Source organism: Rattus norvegicus, chromosome 16, assembly GCF_036323735.1.
Source record: "Rattus norvegicus strain BN/NHsdMcwi chromosome 16, GRCr8, whole genome shotgun sequence".
NCBI lineage: Eukaryota > Metazoa > Chordata > Mammalia > Rodentia > Muridae > Rattus > Rattus norvegicus.
Window position 1 is genome coordinate 4,170,219 of NC_086034.1, and position 20,801 is coordinate 4,191,019.

At 44.1% G+C, this 20,801-nt stretch overlaps 1 protein-coding gene across 4 annotated transcripts in view; it reads right to left on the reverse strand.

Annotated features, from left to right (window-relative positions):
* Positions 1-20,801, reverse strand: part of Cacna2d3 (calcium voltage-gated channel auxiliary subunit alpha2delta 3) — an 813,990-nt gene that overhangs the window by 65,171 nt on the left and 728,018 nt on the right. For all 4 annotated transcript variants that reach the window (XM_063275287.1, XM_063275286.1, XM_063275289.1 and 1 more), the window contains 2 exon segments: positions 9,537-9,598; positions 8,411-8,455 (listed from right to left, as the gene is read on the reverse strand). In XM_063275287.1, the coding sequence (XP_063131357.1) occupies positions 8,411-8,455; positions 9,537-9,598 (107 nt within the window).

Genomic DNA, 20,801 nt, shown 5'->3' on the forward strand with positions numbered 1-20,801 from the left:
TTGATGTAACTCAGTTTCTATTTATTGCAGCTTTACATGCCGACAGCAACGTTTAATTTGTAACATATCTTTACCCTGAGCTAAATTCCGCTTAGCTCCGGGCCACCGTGGGGCTGCTGTTTGCTGGGATACTGACCTAGACAGGGTTGGGTTTTGTCAGGCATGAGAAGACAACAGTGAGGGTCAGAAAGATCTGGCTTATCTTCTCAGCCAAGGGCTCCAGTGCTGGGGATCGGACAGGACACAAAAGCACAGCTAGAACTCTTTCTGGGGGTGGTGGAGTGGGGTGAGGAAGGTAGGAGTCCTAGACAGTTCTGTGTTAACTGCTTTGAACGTCCTGGAACTATTTTCTGTAGACCAGGCTGTCTTTGAACTCCTAGAAATGCCCCTGCCTCTGTCTCCCTGGTTCAAGGCATGTACCACCCTCTCCCAGTTTGTAGCTAAAGTTCTTCCCGGCAGACTTGTGTGCTTAGATAAATGGCAGAGCTTGGCTCCATTCATCTGAGGGGTGAGACGGACATGTCCTACCCATTTACACACTTGCTACTGCAGAAGCTCTTGGCTTTAGGGATGCCTGCCTCCATCTTCGTAGGAATCACAATAAACTCTCGGTCTTCCGAGCAGACAGCACTCAAGCAGCCATCTCCTAAAGCCATGCCTCTGAGACGGTAACCTCCGGTTCTCCGTGGGCTTGTTTGTTTTTTTTTTTTTTTTTTTTTTGGTTCTTTTTTTTTTTTTTTTTTGGTTCTTTTTTTTTTGGTTCTTTTTTTTTTTTCGGAGCTGGGGACCGAACCCAGGGCCTTGCACTTCCTAGGTAAGCGCTCTACCACTGAGCTAAATCCCCAGCCCCACTTGTTTTTAATTTAGATAGAATTTGGTTGAAATGAAGACTATTAAAACTCAGCTGGGAGGTTACCGGAGTTACAGTTCGATGCACTGTACTATGCTTAGTGTCTGTGCCTTCACATGTCCGTGGTTGCAGAAAGTTATCCTGAACACCAGGACTGGGGTTGTTTGCTGTGAGGACTACTCGGCTAACATTGGGCCATGTGGGTAGATCCACATCCGAGACGATTCCAAGTCATAACGGTAGCCCATGCCATTTAATTCACGTGTACTGAGTACAGAACTGGATTCCACATGCATTCATTAATGAGCCATTTCCACCCAGTTACACAGAGAGTCTGATGAATAGAAGAAAAGTCCACTCACATGGGAAGCCTCTGACATATTAGGATGAGTCGGAAGGAAAACTGTCACTGTAGAGCAGGCATGGAAAATACTTGCAACAAGATTGGTTTCCCGTTTCCAAGGAAAGGGGACCAAGAGTCACCCCACTATCATGCTGGCCCTATTCCCCATCTTATTTATTTCTTTGGGAATTAGAATTGCAACTACACCCCAATTCATTCTTCCCCAGAATGAAGTGCCACTAACACGTGCTGTTGGATGAAACAATTTAGTATCTGAGATATGTGGGGTGTATTTGTATGGGGCATGTACAGTATCTGAGATGGGTGGGGTGTATTTGTATGGGGCATGTACAGTATCTGAGATGGGTGGGGTGTATTTGTATGGGGCATGTACAGTATCTGAGATGGGTGGGGTGTATTTGTATGGGGCATGTACAGTATCTGAGATGGGTGGGGTGTATTTGTATGGGGCATGTACAGTATCTGAGATGGGTGGGGTGTATTTGTATGGGGCATGTACACATATGCATTGAGGCTGGGGGAAGGTATTACTTTCTGCCTTATTGCTTTGAGACAGGTCTCCCTCTGATTCAGAAACTCACTGGGTTGTCTAGGCTGATGGGCTAAAGAGCTCCAGGCATCACCCTGTTTCTACCTCCCTCCCCTGCTTGGCTTCTGACATGGGTGCTGGGGTTTGAACTCAGATCTTCATACTTGCGCAGGAAACTTACCCACTGAGTCATTTCCTCAGCTCCCTCCACTTTACAAATTTTATCTTGCAAAAAAAAAAAAAAAGAACATTCTACAAAGGGAAGACTGGTCAACTTTGGCTAACAGACTATGACTCTCTTGGGAAGATTTTTTTTTTCCCCATTAAATTTGGTTGTAACAAACAGAGGAGGTGGAAAAATGAGGAAGTGCTGGAGAAGAGGAGGAGGAGGGACAGGAAGAAGGATGGCAAGCTTGCCTCATATAAGCCTTCCTTTTCATATGGCCAGGTAAGGAAGTTCCTCTTGGACAGAGAGTCCAAAGGTTACAGGACCAAGCATGTGAGATCTGATTAGCGTCCTTTGATTGCAGACCTACTGTTCCTACTATGGCTGGCTACCCCCCCTTCCAGAAGACACCTAGACATGGTTAGGGCCTCAAGTCCTGCTTGCTCATGGAAGGTTTCCTTTACAGAATGAAAAAAACTTCACCTATAGGCAGCTAAGTCAGACCTAGTCTGCCAGAACAACCACAGAGCAACAAAAAGACCACAGCAAAAGCAGAAATGTTAGGCCATTGTGGGATGATTTCATTACGCAGGTGAAGGCAGGTATAGCATGGAATGAGGCCTGTCATTGGATGAGAAAGATGGATGGGCGGGAGAAAAGTTTGAGGGAAGAGGAGGAGACAGGAGGGAGAGGGAGAGCAACCACTAGAGAACATGGAGGCTGACGTTAAAACTCCACGCTGTATATTTACAGGTTGTTATGAATGTTCTTGAGGGATGGATGCGTACAGGGCTTTGTGTGTCTAGGTGGGCAACTATATCTTATCATTGGATCAGAGGTTATTGGGTTGTGTGTTCTTTCATATGGAGAATTGAGTTTGGGAGAGTGTGCGGGATGCCACGGAGTTGGGATGTGTGTTTCTGGCATGGAAATCTGCCTTGGGAACTGGATAGGTAAAGAGAGATGGCTGCCAGGCTCGGAGAGAGGCCTTCGGCGGTGGGATATGGGCTGGAGCAGAGCAGGTGAGACGCTTTGCTGACTGAGACTAAGAGTTCCAGCCGATATCTTGGGGCACTGTGGTGCCAGACCTAAGCGGGGCAAAAGACAGCCTTTTTTATAATTTTATAGTGGGCCGTCTCCACGCCAGTGTTTGGTGAGCTACAGTTTTGAGAGCAAGCAAAATTCCAAAAGAGACCATGCTTGGATCTCCTGGATCAGGTCATGACCCTAATGGCAGGTTGCTGAGATCCCTGAGCAAAGCAATTCTTAAGCTAATATCTGGACTCAAGGGAATAATCAGATACGGCGAAGGGGGTTTTCTGTGTGTGCCTTCCACTAGCTGAGGAACAAGCTGTGGAAGAAGTCACAAAAGCCAAAGACAGGCTAGGACTGATAAAAACACAAAGTGATTCTGGATCACAGTCAGATTTAGTCTCTATCCCACCAGACAGGGACAGAAAGAAGAATAGAAGACCCCAGATGTGCGGTCTCCAAAAGGCATCTCGTACTGTCTCCAGTTGGCATGCACTGTTGGGCACACTCTGGGGAACACATCTGTTCCTCTGAGAACACTGGGATCCAGGAAGACATAGGTATTTCCTTCTTAGACCACGTATCTTGCCACCATTTTTAAGATGTACCTTTTCCAGGTTCGGTGTGGATACCAGGATAGGACCAGAGATATGCTTGTTGGGCTAGTTTGTGGCCAAGTTTGAATTTCAAGGATCTGCTGGATATCAAAAGATTTGTTCACTCCGGTAGGCAAGAACCAAGTGCTGCCAACACTGGGGCTGACAAGTCACCAAGGAAATTACAGTGCTGTGTCACACTCTCTGGTGCCCCTCACCAAGGAAGTTACAGTGCTGGGTCACAATCCCTGGTGTCTCTCACCGATAGAGACCTAGGCCATTGGATTTAAAAGGCGCCATTGTGTTCTGAGCACAGAGCAGTGCTCTATTGTCTACCTGTAAACACAGAAGGGTGATTTTAGTGACTATGACTATCCAAACAACCCGTCTGTCAGCGTGAGTTAAATTATGGCCAAGGGTATAGTATCCTGGAGTCTACACTTGGAACAAGAGAGCCCCATGCTAGGTGTAGGGAAAGCTGGGGTGAAATCACCCACGATCGTGTCTGACAGTTGCTTTTGCCACATAGATTTATGATAAATATGGCTTAATTACCTTTCCAGTGTAACGAAACAGCAATGTTTCCCTAGCCTTACCTCTTGTTATCACTCCCTCTAAATGAACCCTTGTATCGTGGAAGATGTTTGCCCACCACCATGTCCCTAAGGAATTACTAACAGAATCAAGGTTTGGGGAGATCAGAAGATTCACCTTCTGAGACACAGGGTAAGTATATACCCCATAGCCATCTTTGAACATTGCAGGATGAAGTTGGTCTCAAAAGGTGGAGAAGCAGAAAGAAGGGTTTTTTTTCTTTTTTCTTTCTTTCTTTGTTTATCTTTCTACAATGATTCAGAGAATTTGATTCAGGTACAGAGGCCCACACTCAGCATTTACTCTGAAATTCTGGTGTGGGAACTCAGAAACTGCAGACCAGAAGGAAAGAATGGGAGGGAGTGGGTATGCACAGATGGCTGTGTTAGTTGGAAGGCGCCATCAGCCTGAGATACTAGCTTTGGAACCAGAGGCTCTGAGTGTCTCTTGACATTTGAACAATGCTTGGGTGTCCTAGGAAGTGGTAAGGCAGCTACTGCAACTCTATGGGGAAGTGGGGAAGCCAGATAGGATGTCCCTGTGAAGAAAGACTGAGCACATTGGCTAATGACCACACCTTAAGGAATGTTTAACTTCCACCCCCCGCATGCCCCTCCCCAAGTAAAGACTGGCCCCCTACCATGTATCCTCATTTTGAGCATCCTCCTGGCCTAGTGCTGCAGCTTCTCAGAAAGACAAGTTGTGGTACAGTTTCTAACAGGAGGTCCTAGGATAGGGTGGGGTGGGGCGTGGGGGTAGGGGACTTTGCACTGCTATGGGAAGGTGCCTTCTGTTTGTTTTGACTGATCAAATTCACTTAAGCTCAGCACTGTGCAGCATGAAAATTGTGATGTTTTGTGTGTGAGCATGGTTGAGGAGGAGTGGGGAGGTGTGGGTAGGGAGGGAGATAGACAGACAGAGAATGAGAGGGATCTTTCATCTGAGTGTAAGCTAGGTCTGGATTTCTGAGTCTCTGGCACACAGAAGTACCTTTTCTCCAGGTCTCCCAACAGGATCCCTAGTATGTCACTATAAAGATGACCTTGCCTTCCCAATCACTTGCCATGTCTTCTCAGTAGAGCGGATCATGGAATCAAAATACCACGTTTTGGGATATGGAGAATACTCAGTGGTTAAATCTTGCTTCCCAAGCATGAGGATAAGAGCTCAGACCCCCAGAACCTAAGTAAATGCTGGGCAGATACAGGAGCTCTTCTATACCTCCAGCCTCAGAAGGCAGACATGGGTAATCCTCACAGCAAGCAGGCTTGGGAGACCAACTACATCAGTGAGTCCTTAGTTTGATTGAGAGACCATAGCTCAAGGAATAAGGTAGAAGATCAAGGAAGATAATTCTTGACATCAACTGGGGCCTTCAGTGTACACGCATGTGCACAAACACCAAAAAAGAGAAAACATGCTTCCAGCTCTTACTGGCAAACTGAAGATGTCCTCCTACAAGGTAGAAATATGTCCACATACCCTAACCCCCCTCACAGGACACACTTGCTGGGGCCCAGTGTGTGCTAATAGGGAGACAAAGGACTTTCCAGGTCCCTCAGCCACTGTGTGTCTGAGCAGTCTAAGAAAGTGGACCATTCTTGGTGTGGTGGCACAGATAGAGGTGCAGGTTCAGAATGAGCCTAGAAGCTAATTTTAATGGGAGACTTGATGATTTGGGGGCGGCTGGGGGAGAGAAAGGACACCAGACAGCCCTATTGGCCTAATTAAAAGTTACAAAAGGAGTGACACATGGCAGGAATCTACTGGAAAAAAATGGCATTGGGTTTGAAGTGGGAAGGCAGGCCTGGATTTCCATTGAAAGTAATGGCAGTTGGCTACCCAGAGCCAAAACTATTTGTCAAAAGCAGAATAGATGAAAATTTCAAAGTGCAGATCAGAGCATGAGTATCAGATCCAATTTTTAAAAAAGGATCAACTTACTTTTCCCTTAGGGCATGGGGTTCTCCCATAGGAATAAGAGAAAGATCATTGACTAATGAAAGCATTGTGGACTATGCTTACTATGCCTTAGTGTATGAGCCATTGCCACCTAGGGCTTCAGGTCCAGGGAGCACCACTTTCTGTGAGAAACAGTTTGGTACATTTTTGGTTTAGGGACAGCAATAGTGAGTGTGTACCTTTTCTGGGAGACATCTAGAGTTTTTCATATTTTCCCCCACATTCTTCCCTGCGAGTCTAGAAATTTTGATACCCTCTGTGTAGTTAAAGAAACAGGGGGGAAGAAAGGTTTGGAAAATTGTCCAAGATCACATTGCTACCTGTTTTCACAGTCACAGAATCTCAACAGTCTAACTCCATGGTTTGTGCCTTTAAACACCACCTTAAACCACCATTGCCACCAGTCAAGGAACAAACATTGGCTGTTTCCAGGCTCAGAAGGAGATGTGTCCTCATTTGTCTTTCCTTACACGAGGAAAGCCTACACAGTATGAGTTGTAGGAAAAATACCCCCTCTTGCTTTTGTAGGAAAATGCCACCTCCTGCTTTTATAAAATTGTTTAAACAACCATGTATAGCCAACCATCCATTCATCTAACCAAGTTTCCGAACCACCATCCATCCTTCAAGCCAGTTAGCCAACCGGGCATTCTCTGCTCTCTTACTGGAGCTTGGATCTGCAACAGTGCCCACTGTACTCTGTGACACACCCTTTGGTGCATCTGAGCACTCCAGACAGGTAAGAGGATGGAGTTTGAGCCCAACAGCTCTTACTAACATGCTGCCATATCTTAAAGTCTGAGGGCAAATCTGAGCTCCCCCTGGTTAGCCTACAAAGTTATCCTCAAGCTTCCCAAAATGGGTGTTGAACATTCCTCAGGGAAAATTGTTTTTGATCTGGTGATCAGAAAAAGTTGAGCTTCTGCTGAAAAGATGATGGATTGGCTTTTGCTCTGCAGATATGGTGACTCACATATGATAGCACTAGGATAACAATTTTTCTTTTAAGCTGGCAGCTAGACCACTGGGAACCAACCTTTTTTTCTGACTCTATCCTGGACTCCCTTTCATGTTCTTGTTTTCCATTTGTCTACTTTGAAAAACTCTACTCCTGTCCTGTGCTTTCTGGGTTGAAATTATGTTTGGAAAGTGTTCCTGAAATCTTTGTGGTAACCAGAGGGATGTAAATATCTGATTATAAAGTTTAGTTGATGGATTGACTGACATTTAGCTAAAGGAGGGGGTGGGCAACCTAAGTTAGAAGGGCCACCATGAACCATGGGGTAGAGAGGTGCTCTGCTGGCTATGATAAAAGCTACGTCCAATGGGAGGGCGTAATGGTCAGTGACACATTAGTTTCAAATCCCTCCCTCCAGAGGAGGGAGAGGGAAAGAGAAAGTGACATCTTAGGTAGAAATAGCTATGAAAAATGAAACATTGTGACTCTCAGAGCTTTTACCTCCAGATTTGCAGTTTGCTAATTATGTGACATGAACCAAGACGCTCATTTATCTCAGTCTTGTCTTTGATTTCCTGTTATTTCCTTCCACATCCACTTCCACACACACACAAACGCACACGCACACATACACAGACTTACACACACACACACTCACACATACACACACACTCACATAATACACACACAGACTTCCACACAAACACATACACACACACATACACACATACACATGCACACACACTTCCATACACACACACACACACACACACACACACACACACACACACACACACACACACCCTTCTTTTTCCAGGGTCTTGCTGCATAGTCCTGGCGGCTGAAAATTCTCTATGTAGAGCAGCCTGGCCTTGTTGTCAGGATGCCCCTCCTGCTGCCACCTCTTGGCTGAGTTCTGGGATTACAACTGTACACCAAGTTGGCTCAGTTGGCCTTTGGCTTTTTTTACCTATAAACTGAGGTGATGCTTCCTACCTATTTAACCTGTTGTTCTGATGGTGGGAAGATGAGGCATGGCCACAAGGCTTTGGGAAATCTAACGTGATCTTTAAACGTGAGTAATGTTTATTACATCCTGTAAACAAGACACCCACATCCTAATACCACAGTCCAGGATCCATCTACAGCATATTTCTCTGGCTCTCAGAACCAAACTATGTGATTGAGGTTAGGGGATGAAAGGCAAAACAAATGTTCTGTCTGTCTGTCTGTCTGCCTCCCCCCCCCCCCACAGATGCTGCCCTAGAGTAATGTGTCGGGCTTGGCTCTATACACAGCAGCATTCCTCTGTCACAATGCACTGTCTGACACTTCCCTTTGGCCAGGAAGGTGTCTTACCTCATCGTCGCAGCTTATGGAGCATTTACCATCCAGGGAGGCACACTGTTGGGGGAAGGAAGCAGGGAAGCGTGTTACTGGGTTATTCATCCCAGCATTTGCTGCAGCTGCTGCTTAGCTAAGGAGGCCACGACCTGTGATGCAAGTCCCAGGTTTCATCCATAGGGAACATTTCAAGATGAGACTTGGCCATGTGCTCTAGAGTCCACATAGACTCAGAATCATACTATCAAAGACACAGTGTGGTGAGGGCTGGTTCTTTCCCATCCCTCTTAACTTATGTTGTCATTCAACACTGATGGTATCTGTTAAAGATCTCAGATCTCCTGGTAACAAAAGATATAATTATGTCATTATTTAATTTAAAACGATTTCTCAATGACTTTAAAAGGAAACCCTTGTTTATGTTCTTAGAGTATAGTTTCCTATCATATCATGATTTAAGAAATGCTAAGCTCCTTATGCATCTACCCTCGGAAGAGCCTCTAAGTTGATCCTGTATTATGACATGGGCACATTAAACATGTAAGTGCTGGTTTGCCTATTGTGGGCTGATCTCACTTACACATCTAATGTTTAGAACTAGGCAGGTGGAAGGAACTCAATGGCTACTATTTCTGCTGAATACTAGAGAGATGTCCCTGACACATCTTAGTTCACAGAGCATAGCAACAGAGAGGACTGCCCTAGATTTTCCAAGTACAATAGCCCCTTGATGTCCTTTGGCTTGAAAGGTAGATATATGCCTTGACCAAGCAGGTCATATGATGGCCTTCTCCAATGAAATGAGGAGAAGCACAAATAACTGAACATCACAATAATTATAGTCACAGTGAGAAAAAAAAGACCCTGATAATAAGAGAGAAATTCCTTTTGTAAAGTCACTCTCTTGATCCGATAATTCAAATAATTCCTAGGAGCAAATCTTCTCCTTTTGCCCAGCATGTGGTGTCTAACATGCTGACAGTCTGTGTTTTGCAGTGAAATGAGTGGTAATCTGAGGATCTGGCAATTCATCTTACAAACATTCATCAGAAATCTGGCACCAGTTTGCCCAGCTACCCATATGGGGACACCTGTCTAATAACAGTGGCACTAATGCCTCAAGAGTCTGGCTAGAGCTTACCTGTCTGCTGGCCGTCCAGAACTTCCTTTGGAAGAATTCAAGTTTCATCTGAATGCCTACAGCTGGGACAGATTACAAATAAAAGAAAGCATCAGAGATCCCTTTCAGATTTCAGATTGTCATTGGAAATTATCCGTCATGGCAAGATGCTGACACAGGCATACCAGGAAATAAAACAACCTATCAGTGACACATGCACCTCGGATCTTCCGGCTCTGACCTTTCTTGTGGCAGGTAATCAAATCCCAAGGGTCCCTACACTCAGATCTAAATCATAAACTGAAGACCGTGTAGATGTTTTTTGTAGTGGTGTTACTTCAGTGTGCATCTCTGGATTTCATACATTTGTAGCATGAGCTGACATTTGTCATAAAATATCGAGAAGCTAAATAAATATCCCTTTGTTCCTTTTTAGAGCTGTTACATTCAGAACTTAATATATCCCGCATAGTGTTTGCTCCTTCATTTGTTAGTTTAGAGATACAACATCTGAACGGCGGCAGTTCTGAGGCTGGTGTTTGAAAGAAGTCACTCTGATGGGACTGACTGCACTGCCCCCCTAGTGTCCAGATCCCAATGCTCTTCCCTCCAGGAGAAGGATAGAACACACAACTCTGTGTGTCTGTGGAAATCGTCCTAATGCAACAGTTAAAGGCTGGCCACATTGACAGATACCGAGTGAAACTTTAGAAGCGGCATTTGGCGGGGACCTTCCAATTAACACTCAGGCAGGCTCATCATATTCCCCCAAGGAAGCAACATCAACATAACTCAGAAAGCAAATTGGTCAGGGCCCAAATCTCATTAGACGCTGTTCCCACTTTACAGGAGTTCAAAGAGTGATAGGACTGGATAGATAGGGGTGAGAGGAGATGCACCCCGGTACAGTTTCGCACACTGGTCTGGTGTACATGGCTTCTCCAGGGTTTGCCATGGTGTCTGTACATAGCCTGTGTGCTATTTATCTTTCCTTCAACACTGATGGAGAGTTGGAACTAAATAACAACCTCACCAAGAATCTTAAATTTCCCAGATGATGGGACTAACGATGAGGGAAAGATGGGACTCTAAGTAAGTCACTGTTCATGGTTGGTTCTCAACAGAATAGAAGCTCCTGTAGGACAGACGGAAGAAAAGTACCCATGCAGGACATCTTCCTCTCTCTGCCACGTTCAGCTCAGACTTTCTGAAGGTGGGGTGGAGAAACAGTTGTCATAAAGGTGATTGTTTTCTTTTATAAAGGGTTTCTGCTCTGGGATCTTTAACAGAGTAGCTCTGAAGACCGACGGTGCACCCTTTGGGGTACCTGGCCAGACTATGAGTTGAGTTGCTCATCTCTGCTCTGAAGCAAAGACAAGAGAAAGCCTGAAGAAAACTGCTCTTGGAGTCTGGGGGACGTTTGTAGAATTCCAAACAAAACTGTCTTTCAAAATGCTTACCAGGTCAAACCAGGGTACGTACTACAGTGTAGGCGGAATTCACTTAGGTGTATGGGGAGCTAAGTATCTCACACTTCAGAAAGGCTTTGCAAGAGCACTATGGTTTTCCCAAAGTCAGACAGGCTAACAGCAACTGACTTCAGCTAAGAGGGCCTCAGAATCGCTATTACAGTGGGCAATTGGTATCTAGGAGGATCAAGACGAGTTTCTGTCTTCTACTTCATGGTTTCCTGCTGCCTTTCCTGGCGTTAATTTTAATGCCATCTCTTTAGGCCAAGGTCAAGATCATGGGAAGCTGCAAGGACCTACAGGATGAAAACACAGGGTTCCTGAAGTAGTCACTCCACAGCAAACTCACCGTGGTGTCTCTCTTTCCAACAGTTCAGAGCCGTCTCATCTACCTGCCAGCTCTGTGTTTCCTCTCCAATTCCCTGTACCCTTTCTGAGCACCCTCCCATCCTCTGGCAGGGCCCCCATTCACTTCTCTAATGGATCTAGCTACTCCCCCCAGGGTGTTTATCATCCCACATACTTGGAGTCTGCTATCATCTCCCTCGATTGGTCCTGCACCCCAGCTCCTCGAGGCAATTTAGTCTTTCCTCATGAGTCAGTTCCTCTGTCCCATTAATCATACAGGCAGGCCGACTTTCTCTGATCTCCCTCCAACAAACTGCATCCTTGCCCTAGGCCTGATGCCCTAACCAAGACACTGCTTCCCTGGCTCTCTCTCCTCTGGGCCATGCGGCTGCTGTCCAGTACTCCTAGTATCCTGATGGTAACTTGTCTACCCAGATCCATCTGCTATGTTACTGTTGGCTGCTCCTTGCCTCCTCCAGCAGCATAGCCCTGGCTTTACTTTATATCTCAGATTTAGACTTCAGGATTTTCATCTGGAGTTCCTACTATTTCTCTATGATTCAGAGATTCACAATCATATTGGTGAGTTGAGTTAATGACCATTTATTCTCTGGCCTTCATGGTGTTCAGTGCTAGGTTGGGTGCTAATTGAAATGCGATCATGCACTCTGTCAGCATCCAGCTGAGAATTAGCTTCATGGTAAAAGTTACACTACATGCAGAATACAAAGGGTTCTGGGATATGAAGTCTGCCAAGGGCTTTGTGTATGTGATGGCATGGAGATCTAACTCAAAACCAGATAAGAATCAAGAGGAAACAGGGATTCAAATGGAAGAAACTGCATGGGCATAGGCAGGGAGCCTTTAAGACCACAGAGTTTTGAGGATTGGGAAGAGTAGGCACAGTGACCTGGGTATGAAGACCAAGGGTCAAATGATAAGAGGTCCTAAGTGTTAGTTCAAGGCAGATGAAGGCGGTCCCATTGGCTGGGGATTAGCTCAGGGCCAAATCCTGCTTTGTTTTGTAAATAAAGTTTTATTGGAACAGTCATTTGTTTACATACTGTCTGGGCCTATAATGCCAAAGTTGAGGAATTAGAACAGAGATGGAATGGCCCACAAAGCCCTATCTGTCCCTTTACAGTGACACACTGCTGACACATTTGCTGTAGGTACTACTAGAGATCTTTACAGAAGCAGCAGAACTAGATTTGGAGTTTTGAACACCCACTCAAAGTTTGCAGAACAAATGCTAGGCAAAGGGCCCAAACAGTGGGCAACAGGACAGTGCACAAACTTTGGCCAGTGGTGCATACAGCTCACCATTTCTTGAGCATGGAAGTGATTTAAAGAACAAACCAAACAATAAAAAAATAAGAGTGAAGCCTGAGGCCAATCATCTCTCCGTCTCCTGTGTTTTTCCTTTTCTACTTTTATCAGAGAAAGCATTTCACCTCGGCAAGCCCACCCCTTACACCATTCCCCACAACCTAAGTGGAACCTGAGATATTTTGCCTGCCCATCTGTTTGGTTCTTTCAACAACATTTCAAGCTGTAGTAGTGTATTCTGCTTCAAGTCGGTCTTGCTAATTTAATAAGGGAAACAAGGGCAGAAAATGCTTTAGTGAAACCCAAATCCCAAGGAGAGTGCAGAAAATAAAAACACCATTCCATGGGTTTGAAATTTTTTAGACAGTCCAGAAAATCATGAACGTATTTTCCTGGAGTCTGTTGTACTCCTCACTTCCAATGGATTAGAATGTGCCAGGGCTCGTAGCTCGCAATCTCTGTCATGAGAACACGGGTTGCTTTTACATAGAACACTGAACATACTAACCCCCCAGACAGTGTTTTATATCATTCTTCCCAAAGTACATTAAAAAAAATGGTCTGACAATATATGGAAACCAGGAAAACACTACATTTGCTGTTAAGAACATTGTCCTTATAAAGCCCTCCAAGCCTGTTGCCAGGAAGTACTCAGACATCTCGGACACAAGCATCTCTTTGGATTTAAACTCTCCAGGTTCAAATCCAGGCTCTTGTCACTGTTGCAAGAAGGCTTTTAAAGACTTAGGTACAGATCAATACCATACAACTGAGACTTTTCTTGCACACCTTTTTTTCTAGATTTTTCTTGTTTCCCGACCTTGTAGCTTTCTAACCCCTTTACCTGTTCCCATCCTCTACTTCCTGTTTCCATTTCTCCCAGAGGCTCAGTAGCTGCCAGGTAGGAGATATGTTGTCATCAAGATGCACATACAGTAGGAAAGGGCTGGAGGACGTGGAGGGATGTCACTGAATAGAACCAAGTTTGGAGAGACAGAGGCCAACACAGCCATCAGGCTATGAGAATGCCTGTGATTCATTCATGCATTTATTTATAGGGGTCATGGCTACCTCTGGTGCTCTGATTCTGTGCCCTCCAAATTGATAGCCATTGATGATGTGGCAATTTAAAATGGACCATTCATCATTGGGGTCTTTACTTGCATGAATCCCATTTTAAGAGCTACTGTGAACCCAAAAGTCACTGTAGTCATTATTCTAATCTAGAATATTTTTACCTTTACAGAAAGTTCTACTGGACACCAATCACAAGAGGAATTGAAACTAATGTTCTTCTGCAAAGGTACTTCCTAGACATGAAGGAAATGGGGATGACATATGTCCGGAGGGACTCAGAGAGTTCAGATGAGATAGGACTGCCATCGTGACCCAACTTGGATCTGCAAAGGGAAGTTGTTAATTATCTTGAGAAAACCCCCAAAGAAATTAATGCAATATGCTCAATGTGGCTAGCACCCCCAATATTGCTTTATTTTGCTTTATAAAATTTGAGAATACAAATTACATTTCCAGTGCTATTATATTCAAATGCACTCAAGATGAAATCATGCCTGCATCTCATATCACGTTAATAGACACGCATTCAAGTGTAATCCGAAACTCACCAAGTAACAATGTCACATGTAAAATTAGAAATAAAATAACATTTTCATATTGTATTCATTTAGAAATCATTTTCAACAGGCTTGGCCTCAACTTGCAATCTACCCCTTGGAGCCCAAATCCGGTTTATAAAATAGCATTCACCGTGCCTGGCATGAAAGCTCCAAGAAACACCCATGTTTTCAAACATGCCCTGCCCCTCCAGCCATAGAATATGTTCACATGCACTTGGAAGGCTTATCCAGGAGACAGAAGAATGTCCCAGAATTGCCAGTGATTTATAACCAAAGTGTGTTGCTAGAGAATTGTTTGTGAGCCCTGTTTCTAAGACTACTGCTGTGAGCCCTGAGAACTTCATATTACTTCTTTTCTCCACATGGCGAGTCTCACTGTCTCATTTCTGCGGACAAAAATAAATGTGAGGCAATGATAAGACTATAAAACATAAGCGTATTATAACACTATCATGGGCTCAGAGTGTTGACTACCTCAATGGCAAATGTATTCCCAGGCCTTTGATTCTCTTATATTTCAGAACCAATGCACCTTTGATGACTGTATGTTGAGACTAAGCAGAAATCCCATGTATGGTAAATGCAAACTGTCTGTAGACCCAAAAGTTCTGTAGGGTATAGCACTGGGATATAAAACACAAAATCACAACTTCATGCAAGCTGTTTAGACTGATCATTTCCCTTCAGGAGTATTGAGAAATGCTTGACCATTTAGATCATGTCAGTTGCTGCTCTGGAATGGTGCATGGTTGGTCAGTAAGTGGCCAGATGGGTCAGGGCACAGGACTGAAGAGGAACATTATTGCTGCTATGACCACCACCAGCTCTGTGCATCCACTAACCATGTATTCAATCATGGAGGCTTTTAAAGACTTAGGCCTCTCTGACAGGGCAGTGGGAGGAAATGATCATTTCTTTCTGGTAGCTCACAAGTGGTAGTCACATCCTGAAGCTTCTCTGTGCTCATGTGGCCACAGATCCAAGAACCCTAACAGATTCCAACCAATGGGTACAGGTCTAGGAGAGAAAGCTGTCTCTTTGTTCAAGAAAACAGAAGTATATGGTGACTGGTGTGGAGGGTTTCCTCACACCTCTCCTCTTTTGATAGTAGAACTTTGCTTTCTGGAACCAAATGCCCACCTCGATTTTCTCCTATAGGAAAACAGTCCCCCTGCTGGTTAGATTTGTCATGCAAGGTGATAAGCTCCTGGGTTACTGTATCCTGTCCAGTCCCAGCCCACACTTGGGCAGTGCCCCTGATTTGTTATCACTTTGTATACAAGGGCAAAGACAGTTAGCTCTGATAGGAAAAAAAAAGTCAAGCATACTGGGATTCCAACTCGCCTTAATTAACAGTCCACCACCATGATCGTTGCTAGCCAAGCCACATTTGTTTAAATGTTTTCTTCTGTTTGTTTTCAAAACAGTTAATTGCAAGTAGAACTAACAAGGAATTGGAATGTCGCTTCTTTGGACTATTTCATGATTAACCCAGGCTCTGGCACAGGGCCACTAGTGGCACTGGAGTGTTAAAGGACAGAACTCTGACCTTTGCTACATGAGGGCAAGTCCTTTCCAGGGGTCTGTGGATGTCCAGAGAAATGACTTCCCACAGGAATAGCAACTGAAAACTGTAAAGCGAATTATGACATAGCTCATCTGTAAAGTATTTCATGTGAAGACTTTAATGAATCACATGATGGAATGTTGGGCAGAAAAAGACAACTGAAATCCTGGGACTAATTTGGATGAAACTGAGAACAGAGTACCCTTGCAAAGATGAGGGGGAAAGAGGGGGGCAGCTCTTCCACTGTCCCCCCTGGGTGTCAGGCAGACAACCCCCCAAAGCTTTCTTAAGACTGTAAGTGAGGGAGACCAAGTACCAACAAACTTTAGAAAAAATACAGATCGAAGCAATTATGCGTTCATCATAATCTTAGGAAAGTCTGGGAGCTCAATGTTAAAGTTCGGTATTATTTCAGAAACAAGGGAGAAATCTCATAGAAGCAGACACTCGCCATAATTCAGCTGATGCCAAATGTAGAAAGATAAAGATAAAAGGGGAGGAGGCACTTTGACTATTAGCCCCCTGACCAAATGCATAGTTCACTTCTGAAGTATTCCCTGTGGTATGTGGGAGGTAAACTTTCTCATACGGTATAGTAATGTTTTTAATAACAAAGAACTGCATGATGTATGTCTAGACTGAAAGGGAGAGAGGAAAAACAGGGGCTCATGTTATCCTTCCATTGACAAGGAGATGGCAGAGAATTTTCTTTGAAGACTCATAGCTGTACACGCCTCTAATAATCTAGAACTTTAGCCTGGCTTCTGGGGTCACGTGAAGGAAGGCCAGGTGTCCTTGGCTCTCGAATCTATGTCATGACCATTTTTCATTCTGATCAGGGTTTCTTGGGACTAGTCACCTTTAGCAGAGTCTCAACAAATGGTAATCATACATGTTTCCTCCATTTGGGTTCTAATTACTTGATTGATTCAATGTTGAAAAGAATTAACAGGACTTATGGAATGGAATAATAATTTTTGCTTTACCCCTGAGGTAATCTGGAAGCATTTTCCAGACTTCACTTGAAGAACCCTATATTCCCCCAGCTTTCCAAGGTTGTTAGACCTGGCATTGAATGGCTTTTGTCAGATCATTTTATGCTCGCAGAATTCTTCAAATAATATGATTTCAATGAAGATTTCAAGGCAACACATTAAGAACTGATTCTCAACCCTTCACCCTTTCCGAAGAAAACACTTAAGCATCAGGTTTCATTGTATTTTAATCGAGACTACACAAATCAATGCCTATTAAGCAAATTATAAGCTTCCACATTATAGCTCCCTAGTCAATAATTCTTATTAGGTCACCACCTAATAACATTCACCAAAGACATTGTAACAAATCCAGGGGTCAAACTTCCAAAGTTTTCGAAACCCATAATAGAATGTTCATGTGCATTTGCCAAACACCACTGGACTGAATGCTTGCCACTATGTTTAATACAAAGCAAGAGTAAAACAGCCTCATGGGCAGCCTGCAAGGCTAGGAGAGATGGCACAGTCCTCCAGTTTGAAAGCTGATGTTGTAGGTTATGTTGGAGGAAAAGGGAATTGACAAGACACACTTTACTCCTGGGAGAGACTTTGGATCCATTATAAAGCTTCTGAACTCTGGTTCCCTTTAGGAATGTGTAGGACATATGGTAACTTAGCATCTACCCCATGTCCAGTGGGTGAAAAGAAATTCCTAGGGTTCAGATTGGCTCAGTTGGTGCCTTGTGATGCCAGTTAGATGTTCTGAGTTATTGACATTGCAGCAGAATCTGAAAATTTAGATTTACTAGGAAAAATGCATTTTGAATAATATATAGAGTTGCCAGATAAAATATTTTTGACTTGGTAAATCTGGTAACCAGAACCCAGAGATCACATGGTACAACCTCAGGTGACCTACAGTGGCCTCTGTGGCAATCAAAGCTCCTGGGAAGGCTGAGACAGTTTGCAACAGTGGCCTAACTCAGGGTCAGAAGCCAAAGACACCTCTATCAACATGACCCCCATGATGTAAATGATGTAAATAGTTGTTCCACAAAATAAAATTCTTATCCAAAAAGAAAAGATATGTAAAATTATTTTTAAAGAAATTTACCCTAAACCACTATATCCAAACAAGAAATTGATGTTACAACACTCCTTATTAGTTTCTCTATACAGAGAAACTGCCTAGTTTAAAACAACTATTGTTTTACCAAGATTCACAAAAAGGCTCACTTGTCTTAAAATCCCATGGGTGGGTATCCTGAGCATATTCTCAGACCTTATAAATATCTGCTTCCTCTTTCAAATAGACAGAGGTTGTGCTTCTATAGTGGTAACAAACCACTGGACTATTGGAGAACATTTTGATGTTCTGGTCAATAGTTCCAGAAGGTTAGTTTTCCTTCATAGCATTCATCATGGGCTAGCATTAAGTTACAGCATACCATACAGCACTTACTGTTTTCATTCCCTTCACCAGTTGTTGGAGAATTGAACTTGTGGTTGGAGAAAGTGTGAGTCAGGGAGGCAAGAACTCTAGCAAACCAAGCACAAGAGGATGCAAGGTTCTGGCCCTTGTTCCTATGCTCTCCAATGTGGCAGATATGGGAAGACCTTTGTTCTACAAAGCATCAGAGGCATTGACTTCAGGCAAGATACTATGCCATTTGCTGCCCTCTGTAATACAGACCACCAACCTGAAAGCTCAAGACTCTTAGTTTAGTAAATTCTAGCATGCTTTTGCTTCTAAATAAATGAATGCAGGGGACATTTTCCACTGCTTAGCAGTCATATCTCCATATTCTGCAAGTCATTCTATAATAAAAATTAGCTTATAAAACAAGCTATGAAATTGAAAACACAGGGGCTAGGGAGTGATGAGCTCAGGAGTTATGAGCACTTGCTATGCTTCCACAGGCCTTGAGTTCAGTCTCAGCATCCTTACTGGGTAGTTCTCAACCATCTGCAAGCCTAGTTCTAGGAGACCCAACACCCTATTCTGGTTTCCACAGTTCCTGTACACATGAGATCCCCATAAAACACGTACACACCTATTTATACAATGAATACATCTTTTATAAATTGATAGCTCATAATAGTAGAAGTATTGCTAGCATTTAGGGTTTGAGATATGATCTCACTATGTAGTACTGGGTAGCCATGAACCTCTGATCCTCCTGACTGCCCTGAGCGTAGAGATTTCAAATGCATGTCCCTTTTTTCTATTAGTAGAATAATTAATACTGTTATTAGGCATTCTGGCACGTGTCAGGCATCATCCAGAAGCCTTAGACACCTCACTGATTATCCTTAGGATGCCTACAGTGACTACTGCCCCCAGCCATATGAGACTGTAGAACTAAGGGTTACAGAAGGAAGTTACATCTTGAAACTCTTGGGCAAGAGAATGGTCTTTATTCTTGATTTCTTTCATCCAGTGGAATCCAAAGATTATATGGAGGTTTTCATTGAAGAAACAGGCTGCCTGGCATGAGGGGCAATTCACAATAACCAAGAAGGCCAGAATAAGAAAGATGGAGAGAGCATTTTTGGTCAGATGCAAAATTCTAAGCTGGCAAAGTGAAGAGTAGCAGAACACATGTCCATCTGTGTGCTGACGCAAGTGACAAAGTTGAGTGTCCCTAGTTTTTTTATAAGACAGGGACTGAGACTTAATAAGGAAGTGCAAACAAAGCTGGTGATCATTCTGGAGATAGCTTGTCATCAGCACAATTGCCTTCTTGGTGGTGGGTCAACAAGACCATCAATTTCTATTTTTAGCCAGAATCTCCATTTCATTTATCATGGAAAGGATGACTACACCAGAGTCATCCAAAGGAACAGCATGTATGTATGGGCTGGGCCTGCTTCCCTCTGGCCATGCAAAGTCTCCAAAGTCAAGCACCTGGGTGGCAGATGTGTCCAGCTGCAACAGACCCTCCCAGAACAGCTGCACACAAGGCAACTGAGTTGGGAGGGAGGAGGGCACTCAGATACATTAACAAGAGGGGCAGGCACTGCTCTGGAGTAATCAAGCACACTCTCTCAAGCTTCCTGGAGTCTTGGGAGCTTGTGGTGTTTGGGAATCAGCCCTGGAGTGATGGATACTAGTTTTGTCCCATAGTATAATCAGTCAGATGCAGAGACTGGAAAAGCCATCTCCTGTCATTAAGAGATTGCTCCCAAACACATGCTTGGCAGCTTGTAGGACTTTCCTCAGAGTTCCTCCAATAGTCTGCACTGGGAAGGTCTCCTGAGGTGGGCAGTGGAGCAATGTTGGGCCTCCACTTTTGATTCACAGGCAAGTCTGAACCTTTGTAAGCAAGGACCACACCTAAAGTCCCTGCTCAATAGACAGCGTCCCTAGGAATGAGTTGGATATCTGATCTCTATGTCCCTCAACTTTCTCCATTTTTCAAGGATCCCCTAGGGCATCTGAGTCCCAGAAGACATTAAATAAAAACAGAATGAAGGAAGGAATAAGACAATATAGGACATTCCAGCCATGAGGTAGTTAATAAGCCTCCTTTCATGCTTTCTACAGGAATAAGAGTTGGAAACACACTTGTTACCAGCATTCTTTCTCCCAGAGTTTCCTGGCACCCCCTGGCTCTTCTCCATTCCCTCAACTAAGGCATTCCAGGCCTCTGGCCTCCGGGAAGGGAGGACACAGAGGAACTCAGAGGCCAAAGGAACCAAATCTGGGGTTTTGAGTCTTCAAAGCTGAGGCCCTAAGGAGCTTCAGGACAGGAGAGAGACTAGAAATACTTAGACCCTTCTGCTATTCCCCAGACAAACTCCAGGTCTTGCTGAGAGTGCTGAGCAAGAATGATAACCTGTGCTGTAAGGAAGATGTCCCAAGGGTAGCTAAGGGACAGATGGCTAACCCAAGAGACAGACATGTGTCATGCTGTGCCCACTTACTCCCCTGAATGGAACTTCCAGTGTAGAGGAAA